This window comes from Dreissena polymorpha, chromosome 13 (assembly GCF_020536995.1).
Source record: "Dreissena polymorpha isolate Duluth1 chromosome 13, UMN_Dpol_1.0, whole genome shotgun sequence".
In the NCBI taxonomy this organism is placed as follows: Eukaryota; Metazoa; Mollusca; class Bivalvia; order Myida; family Dreissenidae; genus Dreissena; species Dreissena polymorpha.
In genome coordinates, this window is record NC_068367.1 from 61,197,913 (window position 1) to 61,210,370 (window position 12,458).

At 38.2% G+C, this 12,458-nt stretch overlaps 1 protein-coding gene across 1 annotated transcript in view; it reads right to left on the minus strand.

The window, feature by feature from the left end:
* The window catches only part of LOC127856605 (sorting nexin-13-like), a 70,342-nt gene that overhangs the window by 18,270 nt on the left and 39,614 nt on the right, over nucleotides 1–12,458 (minus strand). Inside the window, exons 17-19 of the mRNA XM_052392914.1 lie at nucleotides 8,600–8,729; nucleotides 8,132–8,280; nucleotides 1,022–1,126 (exon numbers count right to left, since the gene is read on the minus strand). Of these exons, the coding sequence (XP_052248874.1) occupies nucleotides 1,022–1,126; nucleotides 8,132–8,280; nucleotides 8,600–8,729 (384 nt within the window). The remainder of the gene's footprint in view (nucleotides 1–1,021; nucleotides 1,127–8,131; nucleotides 8,281–8,599; nucleotides 8,730–12,458) is intronic.

A 12,458-nucleotide genomic window follows, 5' to 3' on the forward strand; every position in this document is an offset into this window, starting at 1 on the left:
CGAATGTTCTGTTCTGTTGCTAGGCAGAGTATGTTTGTCAGATATTTCAGCAGTTGCCATAATAAATATAAATTAAATGTCAGTGTCAATCACAACATCTAAATATGGAATGGTAGGCAGATTTGAACAAACGCCAGGAAGAGAGAGAATCTGGGGGGAGAGTAGAGTTGAGCGTAGACATGTAATAATACAATACGTGTGAGGTGTCTTATTCATTAATTTAATTGGTGTATGTATTGATTATCTTAGTGTGTAAATAAAACGTAGAGTCTATATACCGTGTTATGACAATAAGTAATGAACTTTTTCCCTGAAAATTTTAACACTCTAACAAACTAACACTCAGGGCAATAACTGTGAAATGAAAGCAGGAGTTATTATAGTTCTTGTGCACTGGGCTACCACTGCTTGGCCACTTTGTAAAAATCAAAGTACTGACAGTACTGGTGTGACGATGCTTTTGAGAGGATGGATATAAAAGCATCAAGTTAAGTTTATCTTTAAGTATCTATAAGTTTAAATATATCAGGCAACGTTATGTCAGGCAGATATCAAAGCGGTGGTATGATAAAGTGAGTTATATGTTGTACGTACGCAAGTGCAGAGGAGTCTGAGTCAAAGGGAAATGAGTCCAAAATTTGGCAGTTTGTCGAACAATTGTAGAACAATGCGCTTTTAAAGAAAGATAAGGTAATGCTACTGGACTCTAGAATGATTTACCAGGAAGATTTTATTGCACAGTTGTGAGTTAGAATGACTGTATGTGGTTTAAATATTTGTGGGTGATGTGATATGTTGTTTTTCAATTAAGCATCATTTTATATAGTTTGAAGTTTTTTGCTTGAGTAAGATAAATTGTGCATATCTTGTGTGTTTGTTTGAATGAAAATGCTGTTTGTGGACTAATACATTTTTAAAAGATTTTTGTGTCTGTTTCTTCGAATGAAAACAATACTGTTATTCACATGACAAACAGAATGATTTGATCTTGAATGCAAACCTTCTGGCCCAACCCTGGTACCTGTAAATATGTATCCAGAGCTTTTCTTCGTTTTTCCAAAAACTCGTCAGTGTTATTTCTTAACAACGATTTTGGTGGCAAAGATGGTCCATGGAAATGAGGCAACTGAAATATAAAAAAGAAATAACAAGTACATTTTAACCATCATCTGGTCAAGGACAATTTGTTTTTGTTTTTGTTACTTTATTTAATATTTAATACTGCAAGATGTCTTTAAAGCCCATAAACACTCAAAATCAACAAATATTTTGTACACTATTTCGAAAAATAAAGTTTACACATAACAAATCAATGTTCCTTATAGCAGTAGCCGAAATTAAAACGCCAGATGTGGTCTGGTAACATAGATTTAACACGATACATAATGCTTGTTTTTATTTTTCTGAGTCACATATTCCATGTGAATTTCTGGCTACAATATCCGAACATTTACGAGCGAACACGATATTGGCTTTGGGCAGCTTCTGAAGCACTACGTAGTTCCCATGAATACATTATTTATCCGACACTGCCCGAAGCCAGTAACACGTTTGCTTGTAAATCTTCAGATATTGTGGTGGGAAATTAACATGGAATATATTGTTGCACAAAATATATAAAAACAAGCATTTTGTATTTCTTTTAATCTATGTAACTACACCACGTAATTTAAGCTTTTGCTATAGGAACAGTGATTTTGTATGGGTTAACTTTATTTTACATAATATTTTGCAAAAATATCATTGATTTTGATTATTTATGTTATTTTAAGCTCACATAAGTGGATGTAAGCCAGGTTGGTAATTATTTCAGATGGTTATCAATCCCCTTCATCCTTACCTTAAAAAAACGAATTACATTTATCATCCCTTGCCAAAGGCGGAGGGATATAGAATTGGGTCTGTCTGTCCGACTGTCCATCTGTATATCCAACCGTCAGTCCGTCCGTCTGTCACAAAACTTTGCATGGCTTTATCTCAAAAACTGTATAAGATATCAACATGAAACTTCATGGGTGTGTTGATATCAATAAAGAGATGTGCCATGCACATGAACCATAACCCTACACTTTCTTAAATTAGAGTTATTGCCCATTGCTTTTTGCATGATGTAACTTTTCAGGGCTATATCTGAAATACCATGCAAGACTTCAACATGAAACTTCATGTGTGTATTGATATCAATGAGGAGAAGTGTCATGCTTAAAAACCATAACTCTACACTTACTTAAATAAGAGTTATTGCCCTTTGTTGATTTTGTATTGTGTAACTTTTCAGGGCTATATCTCAAATACGCTACAATACTTCAATATAAAACTGCATGGTTGCATAGATATCAATGAGGAGAATAGCAATGCATTAAAGAATTACCCTACACTTAAATATTTTTTTAGGATTATAACAAATATCAAGAGATTTGCACCCATCCATAAACAAACTAAATTTGGGGGGGGGGGATATCAATTCAACAAATTTTCTTGTTTCCTTTAATCTTTGACATTTTGAAGACTTTGGTATTTAACACCCTTATTGAAGTGGAAAACAAATTTTCTTAAAATAAAATTCATTTTAATTATTAAATACTTACCTGCTATCCCTAGCTATACCTTTCAAGGTGGGTTAGCTTCTCCAGAAATCTTCAAGCGCCGGAATTCGGCCACCTCTCTAACTAAAAACAGATCGGGTTAAACATAGTACAATGTAACCTAACCAGAAATCAAGAACCGCAACTCATCTTACTTTTCATGCATTAATGAAAATATTAAACGATGAGCAGCGTGGGAGATGGGACTTACCGATAGCAGGTAAGTATTTAATAATTAAAATGAATTTTATTTTAAGAAAATTTGTTTTAATGTCATAAATACATACCTGCTATCTCTAGCTGATTTTGTAACTGTGGCAGGAGGTTCTCGTTATATTTTCCCATCACAGCAAAAACCCATATTCAGGTTTTTCAGCCAGAGATAGTAGAAATATGTCCTCATATAATCTTCGTTAGTACAGTATTGTACATAGTTTCTGGATAGCACCAGTACATTTATGCCATGGAAGAAACTACTGTTTGAGCAACCACAAGAAGTCTATCATGATCTTCATGCCCACAAGTATTAGGAAGACTTGGAACTTTGAAGGGTTTAGAAGCCATAGAGGGGAGTTGATTTTTAGCAAGAAATCCTCAGGCTGACATAGCAACGTAACAGATCCATCTGAGGAATCAAAACGAAGATGACCATCCTCAATAGAAAGAGCATGAATTTCACTTCTCCTTTTGGCTGAAGCCATAGTAAGAAGGAAAACGGTCTTCCAATTTAGGAACTGTAAAGAAGCTTGATCTAGAGGTTCATATGGAGCCTTAGTAAGAGAATCAAGAACACAAGCCAAATCCCATTTAGGCGCCAGTGTACGAGAAACAGGACGTTTAAGTTCCATAGATCGAATAAGTTCCGAAATCGCTGGACTTTCTCCTTGCAGAAGCAACGAGGATTGCCTGATAACGGCCAGACGTGTAAGTGAAACATTGCTGGATCCGCATGAAGTCTGCCTCTTTGAGACAGCAGATCTGATCTGTAAGGAAGTGTCCTGGGATAATCGTACAGGAGACTGAGAAGATCGTTGAACCACGATCTCCTGGGCCACCAAGGGGCATCAGGAGTATGCGATACAAACTCACCCTGATTTTCGCAAATATTTGGGGAATCAGAATGGGTGGGGGATAAGCATAAGCGTCCAGTTGATCCAAATCAAACAAAAGCCCGTCTATTGCCCACGCTGCTGGATCGTAAACCGGACTCACATACAGAGGAAGTCTGTGATTGTGTCTGGTTGCAAATAAGTTGACTAAAGGATAACCGAACACAAGAAAAATCTGACTGGTCACTTCCTGATGAAGTGTCCACTCCAATGGAAGTAATTAGTGTTTGCGAGACAACCCATCCGCCAGGGCGTTGAGACGACCTGGAATATATTTGGCCAGAAGAAAAATGTTGAGCGTCTTGCAAAGAACAAGTAATTCCCTGGTTTCCAGATACAGGGAGTGAGAATGTGTTCCCCCCTGTGCCTGAATGTAAGTCACAACTGATGTGTTGTCTGCTGACACCATCACACAAGAGTCTCGAAGATGTGACTGGAAATGAGATACAGCTAGAAACACCGCTCGCATTTCTAGATTGTTGATATGCATATGTGACTCCTGATGAGACCACAACCCCGAAACTGTCAGACTGAGTGGTTCTAGATGAGCACCCCACCCTTCCTTGCTCGCATCCGTCATAAGATACAATGACGGTTGCGGAGGAATAAGAGGCACTCCTGCCAAGAGAGTCTCCTCGTCTAGCCATCACTTAAGATGTGGTATTAACTCCGGAAGAATAGGAATCTGCGATAACAGATTGTCCGGAGACCATTTCCAACAAGCTGAGAGGTAATGCTGAAGAGGACGAAGGAACAGACGTCCTAATTGCACAAAGTCTGCGACTGAGCTCAGGATACCGTTGAGAGATAGGAACTCTTGAGCTGTTATATGAGATTGGGACAAAACCCAATTGACCTTCACCAGAAGGTCTGATATATGTTGACGAGACACTCTGACCTTGTTGATGTGAGTCAAGAAATTCATTCCCACAAAAGTGAAATCTTGAGATGGAACGAGGTCTGATTTGTCTGCATTTAAAAGGAGCCCAAATGATAGGAGTTCCATCCAAGAAAATTCCAGATGGTGCAGAAGCAATTGACGATCGAGCTGGTGTAACAGCCAGTCGTCAAAGTACTGAAGAAGCAGAATACCATGAACTCGGAAATGTGCTCCTACTGTAGCCATAAGCTTGGTAAAGACTAGAGGGGCTGTTGCCAACCCAAATGGCATCGCCCGGAACTGGTATACCTGGCCTCGAAATGCAAAACGAAGGTACTTGCGGTAGTTGGGATGTATAGGAACATGGAAGTACGCATCTTCCAGATCCAAGGACACCCCCCAGTGCAGAGGTTTGATGGAATTCCTTATGAAGGAAGGAGTCTCCATTTTGAAAGTTGGTTTGAGTAGATACGTGTTGAAAACTTTTAAGTCTATAAATGGTCTCCAGGAACCATTTTTCTTTTGAACATGAAAAAGACGACTGTAAATCCTGGAGAATAAGGGGCTGTAACCCTTTCTACCACCTGTTTTTCCAAGAGGCCGAGAATGGACTCTGGAATCTGTGGATGCGGAGATACCAGCTCTACAGGGACGCGAGAAAGTGGAGGTCTGTTTTCGAATGGAAAAGTCAGGCCTTCTGTAACTAGAGAATGAACCCAAGCGTCTGAAGTTATACGAAGCCAACGATTTGAAAAATGAAGAAGTCTGGCCCCTACCGGTATTTCAGGCATCGGAGGAGAAGGCGATAGAAAGGGTAGGTACCTAGGGCTGGTAAGTAGAAGGTCCACCCTTGCCAGTAAAAGGTTTGGAATAACTCTTATCCAGCTGAGACTTGTTCTTCCTACTAGATTTCTTAACAGAAGATTTCTGAGAAACAGAAGGTCTGTTAAATGAAGACTGTTTGTAAGGAACTAACCGAGGATTCAAGGAAGGTCTTTTAGAGAAAAGGTTATTCCTCTTATCCTTCTTAACTACTGGATTTGCCATTGGTCTAGAAGCAGGTCGCTTTAAGGCCCCTTGGCGTTGTCCAGAGTTGTTTCTAGCTAAAGAAGCATGAAGTTGATCATCTTTGTCCGCTGAAATTGCGTCTTGCATCCTTCCATCGAAAAAAAGAAATTCTGATGAGAGAGGTGCCGTTCTGAGAGAATACATATCAGGTTCTAATAGAAAAATTTTAGGTAAAGAAGAAAGGATAAGATCTCTATGAATCCTTAGCATTTCCGACATTAAAAAACAGCATTATGTGAAAGGGACAATGTCGTTAGTGAAAGATGAATTAACAAATCACAAGTTCTTCAGGAACCGAGTCCGACCAATCACACACCAACTGCAAAATAGTTGCTAGCATGAGATCTATCTGGTTGGTAAAACCTAAAGATCTGCGTTCTCTTACTTCCCAATGTTCCAACATTGAATAAGGAACAGAAACAGAAGTTGAAGAAGTAGGCATATTAAGCAACAGCTTATTGATGTCAGGTTCCTGAAACGGTAATTTGGCGAAATCCAAGCCGGAAGTTGGATCTGGTACAGGAGGCTTGTAGCTTCTAGTACGTTCATTATGCTTAGGATCAGATAAATCCTTAGGCCCTTTCCACAGTTCTCCTCGTTTTGGAATGGTCTTATTAGCTGATTCCAGTGACCAGTCCCCGGTGATCGGTACCATGGACCAGTGACCAGACCGGTCCCTGGTGACCGGTACTACGGACCGGTGACCAGACCGGTCCCCGGTACCACAGACCGGTCCCCAGTACCACGGACCGGTGACCGGACCAGTCCCCGGTGACCGGTACCATGGACCAGTGACCAAACTGGTCCCCGGTAATCGGTACCATGGACCAGTGACCGGACTGGTCCCCGGTGACCGAACTACGGTACTTGTGGGAATCCCACGAAGCCTTAATGTGACCACATGAACCTCTAATTTGTAAATTCATTCTTATTCTGAAAGTAGAAAAAGAAAAGAATCCACGTAAGAAAACAGTGTTAAACGAACAAAATAACTGAAACAAGGGCTGTTTGTAAAACATGCATGCCCCCCATATGGGCTGTCCGTTGTAGTGGCAGCCATTGTGTGAATACGATTTTTGTCACTATGACCTTGACCTTTGACCTAGTGACCTGAAAATCAATAGGGGTCATCTACGGGTCACGATCAATGTACCTATGAAGTTTCATGTTCCTAGGCAAAAGCGTTCTTGAGTTATCATCCGAAAATTATTTTACTATTTCGGGTCACCGTGACCTTGACCTTTGACCTTGTGACTTCAAAATCAATAGGGGTCATCTGCAAGTCATGATCAATCTACCTATGAAGTTTCATGATCCTAGGCGTATGCGTTCTTGAGTTATCATCCGAAAACCATTTTACTATTTCCGGTCACCGTGACCTTGACCTTTGACCTAGTGACCTCAAAATCAATAGGGGTCATCTGCGAGTCATGATCAATCTACCCATGAAGTTTCATGATCCTAGGTGTATGCGTTCTTGAGTTATCACCCGGAAACCATTTTACTATTTCCGGTAACCGTGACCTTGACCTTTGACCTAGTGACCTCAAAATCCATAGGGGTCATCTGCAAGTCATGATCAATCTACCCATGAAGTTTCATGATCCTAGGCGTATGCGTTCTTGAGTTATCATTCAAAAACCATTTTACTATTTCTGGTCACCGTGACCTTGACCTTTGACCTAGTGACCTCAAAATCAATAGGGGTCATCTGCGAGTCATGATCAATGTACCTATGAAGTTTCATGATCCTAGGCCCAAGCGTTCTTGAGTTATTGTCTGACAACCACCTGGTGGACGGACCGACAGACCGACAGACCGACCGACCGACCGACAGACCGACATGAGCAAAGCACTATACCCCCTCTTCTTCGAAGGGGGGCATAATAATCAGTTAAACAAAGTATTTACACTGTACAATATAGTCAATAACTTGTTGACAAAAATCACGAAATCCTCGTGCTCAAATCATGAGCACATGTAAAAACCCGTCAAAATGTGAAAAACAATTAATTATTCCACAAAATAATACAAGAAAAGATTTCAAAATGAAGTAGAAACGATAAATTATACAATTCATCAATTTCAAACCCAATTCCACCATGCAGAATTGAACAAAAAGTCCACATTTGAAGCTGATAAAAAATGGCGATTTGCTTGGTGTGTCTCCAGAAAAGTAAGATGAGTTGCGGTTCTTGATTTCCGGTTAGGTTACATTGTACTATGTTTAACCCGATCTGTTTTCAGTTTGAGAGGTGGCCTAATTCCGGCGCTTGAAGATTTCTGGAGAAGCTAACCCTCCTTGAAAGGTATAGCTAGGGATAGCAGGTATGTATTTATGACATTAAAATAAATTTTTAGTTAGCATAAGTAGTGCGTTTATCAGAAAATAAAAAAACATATCACCTGAGTTTATAAGCATAATAATCCAATCAAAATGCAGCCTTTATGAGAAAATAAAAGAAATTAACATGATTTCATAAAAATACCTTTTCTGACATGATCATTTGTAGATCGTGGAAGTCGCTGTAGCGTCGATACACGTCCCATATCTCCTCCCCCTCGGAGCTTCGTCTGGTGACCCGGATTGAGAATACCGCGTACGATTTACCAGTCTTCTCTGACTCTCTGATTATACCTGTGAGTGGTCATACTTTAAGCATCCAATAAAATACTTTCTACAAAGACATTGCAAGTTTTCATGCTGCAAAATAGGTTTTACTTCTATTTTTCTAAGTTTACTGACATCAGTTCTTCAATACTTTTTCATTCATTAATGATATATTCGCTTTTGAAAATATAAGATTGTAACTAGCTGTTTTATATTTTAAAAAAAACATCAGACTAATTCTTCGGCATCCAAATTTAAAGACTTAACTTAGATTTCCCTAAGTAGCTCCGTGAGTACAATCCCCGGTTTACACTATATCCAGGCTATGGAGGTAGAAAAACCTCACCTGTCATTGAGATCATGGCGGATATGGAGTACACTTCCAGTATATTGTTGCCTTTGTATGGTGAACCAGACCGGTGGGAGTTATTGCACAGTGATGATGGATTGCTGGAATTCTCACCATAGTCTTCATTCTTTAAAATATATACTTAAAAAGTTACTTGAGGAAACTTTGAAAACATTTAACATTTAATTGTTTTTTTAATAAAAGAGGCTGATGTTCTGCTACTTGCAAAAAGAAACTTGAAAAAAAAAAGATTTGAATAAATCTTATTCATTGCAATAATTACTGAATGTGTATTCATGACTGTATATTATGTTTCAAATAAAATATGTGCTTCATTTGTTACCATAACACGGTATTATGTGAATTGGGAATAAGACATCAATTTGGGAATAAATTGTGTTTTATCAAAAGTGCAGTTTTATCTGTTGTATTTATCTAGTTTTACAAATTATAATTAAACAAGGGCTGTTTGTAAAACATGCATGCCCCCCATATGGGCTCTCCGTTGTAGTGAGAGCCATTGTGTGAATATGTTTTTTGTCACTGTGACCTTGACCTTTGACCTAGTGACCTGAAAATCAATAGGGATCATCTGCCAGTCATGATCAATGTACCTATGAAGTTTCATGATCCTAGCCATAAGCATTCTTGAGTTATCATCCGGACACCATTTAACTATTTCGGGTCACCGTGACCTTGACCTTTGACCTAGTGACCTGAAAATCAATAGGGGTCATCTGCGAGTCATGATCAATCTACCTATCAAGTTTCAAAATCCTAGGAATAAGCGTTCTTTAGTTATCATCCGGAAACCATTTTACTATTTCGGGTCATCGTGACCTTGACCTTTGACCTAGTGACCTGAAAATCAATAGGGGTCATCTGCGGGTCATGATCAATCTACCTATCAAGTTTCATGATCCTAGGCCTGAGCGTTCTTGAGTTATCATCCGGAAACCATTTTACTATTTCGGGTCACTGTGACCTTGACCTTTGACCTAGTGACCTGAAAATCAATAGGGGTCATCTGCGAGTCATGATCAATCTACCTATCAAGTTTCATGATCCTAGGCCTAAGCGTTCTTGAGTTATCATCCTGAAACCATTTTACTATTTTGGGCCACTGTGACCTTGACCTTTGACCTAGTGACCTGAAAATCAATAGGGGTCATCTGCTAGTCATGATCAATCTACCTATCAAGTTTCATGATCCTAGGAATAAGCGTTCTTGAGTTATCATCCGGAAACCATTTTACTATTTCGGGTCACTGTGACCTTGACCTTTGACCTAGTGACCTCAAAATCAATAGGGGTCATCTGCAAGTCATGATCAATGTACCTATGAAGTTTCATGATTCTAGGCCCAAGCGTTCTTGAGTTATCGTCTGACAACCACCTGGTGGACGGACCGACAGACCGACTGACCGACAGACCGACCGACAGACCGGCGTGAGCAAAGCAATATACCCCCTCTTCTTCGAAGGGGGGCATAAACATATACTTGCATATATAATAGCATCATTTTAATTGAATATACTTCAAAACTGGATTTTTTATTATTTGAAAAAAAAATCCTCATGAAATGAAACTGTACACAGTTTAAAAATACACTTTAAATGATAAAAATTCAATCACTGTTAATGAAAAAGTCATGGAAAATTTCTTATTAAGCTTAAATTATAGATAATATATTACAAAAATATATGTAGATCATGAAATGAATAGTTTTGTTTGAGAAAATCACCAAAATGATGTCCATTCCCAGTTTGATGTCTTATTCCCAATTCACATAATACAGTGTTCCATGTTTAAGTTTTACAACTGTTTTTTTTTTATAAAGTTAAAGTTTCACTATTTTCATACAAGAGGGTAATAAAGGCCTTGAAGTGCTCACCTGAGTTCAAGGTTCACCAATTGTAGAAGACTTAACCTGATGACCTAGTTTTTGATCCCACTTGAACCAGATTCAAACATGGTATGTATATTGCCAAGATAAACACTCAGACCAAGTTTCATCAAGACTGAGTCATTAATGTGGCCTCTGGAGACAGAGTGGTAACAAGTTTTTTAAGATTTGACCTAGTGACCTAGTTGTTTGACACACCTGAGCTTTATTCAAACTTTTACTGTATAATTTGACTTGATGACCTATTTTATTGACACACATGACCAAGCTTTTAGCCTGGCCTAGATATTTTCAAGAAAAGCATTCTGACTAAGTTTCATCAAGATTGAGTGATACATATGGTGTCTAGAGTAGTAGTGTCAAAGTTTTTCATAGATTTGAATATGTGACCTAGTTTTTTGACGCACATGACTCAGATTCTAAGTTTCATCAGGATTGAGTCATAAATGTGATAAAAAGAAATATTTTCAGGACAAGTTGGCTTGTGACAGACCATTTCTCATATAGACAGACAAAGTGTTAAATACATCCACCACCACCCTCACAAACCAACACCCCTATTGGAAGTTGGGATATAGTTAAGATCTATTTGAAAAACTTCGTACAATTATCTGAGTTCATAAATTGCAATAGGCGTTTTAATATGTTTTTCTGCTATTAGTTTAATATAATTGTAAATTTTGCATTCTACTAAAATTAGTGTTTGCAAGACATTTTAGAATTACCAATTAGTACAACCAGTTGATTATTTTTTTTTTTAGAGGTCACAGTGACCTTAACCTTTGACCTAGTGACCCAAACATGGGTTTTGCATGTAGAACTCATCAAGGTGCATCTACATATGTTATGAAGTTTCAAAGTTGTAGGTGAAAGCACTTTGATTTAAGAGCTAATGTTAAGGTTTTAGCACCACCTCGGCGGACGGCGGTTGATGAGCTGGCTATGACAATACCTCGGGATTTCTCCGAAAACAGCCGAGCTAAAAAAAATGTGCAGTTTACCTACAATGATTTGCTATCAGTTATTTGGACATGAACTTTCAGGTTTTAAATATTGATGAAATACATTGTAATCTATACACAAAGGTAACGATTACCTACATGTATGACAATTGGTAATTAACAAGTATTGAACAATTTGTCATATCTGATTTGCCAATCACAATCAAGTTTTATTCACATCAGTCATCTAACAGGTATATCAAGTGGATCAGTTATGAACAATGCAAATTAGGATGAGTATAACCCTTGACCAGCTTTGTGATTTGAGGATATGATAATGATGTTATTTAATATGTTCAAGATTAAAGGGGCATTTCGACAGTTAATATGTTATTATACTGCCAATAATAATATAAACTATAACAAGAGGGCCATGATGGCCCTGAATCGCTCACCTGACTCATTAAGATCAGATGAAAACTATGACCTCTATTGTCTACACAATGTTTTTCTATGATTTGACCTAGTGACCTAGTTCCTGACTCTAGATGACCCAAATACAATCCCAATCCAGATTTCATCAAGATAAACATTCTGACCACAGTTCATAAATATTGGATAAAAACTATGACCTCTATTGTCAACACAAGGTTTTTCTATTTATTTGACCTAGATTTTTACCCCAGATGACCCAAATACAATCCCACCCAGATTTCATCAAGAATTCTGACCAAATTTCATAAAGGTTGGATGAAAACTATGATCTCTAATGTCTACACAAGGTTTTTCTATTATTTGACCTAGTGACCTAGTTTTTGACCCCAGATGACCCAAATAAAATCCCAACCCAGATTTCATCAAGATAAACATTCTGACCAAATTTCATAAAGATTGGATGAAAACTGTGACCTCTATTGTCTACAGAAGGTTGTTCTATTACTGTGAAACCATTTATTTTTGACAGCACAAAATTTCGTCATTTTTATAAAAATGACGATTTCGTCAGCAC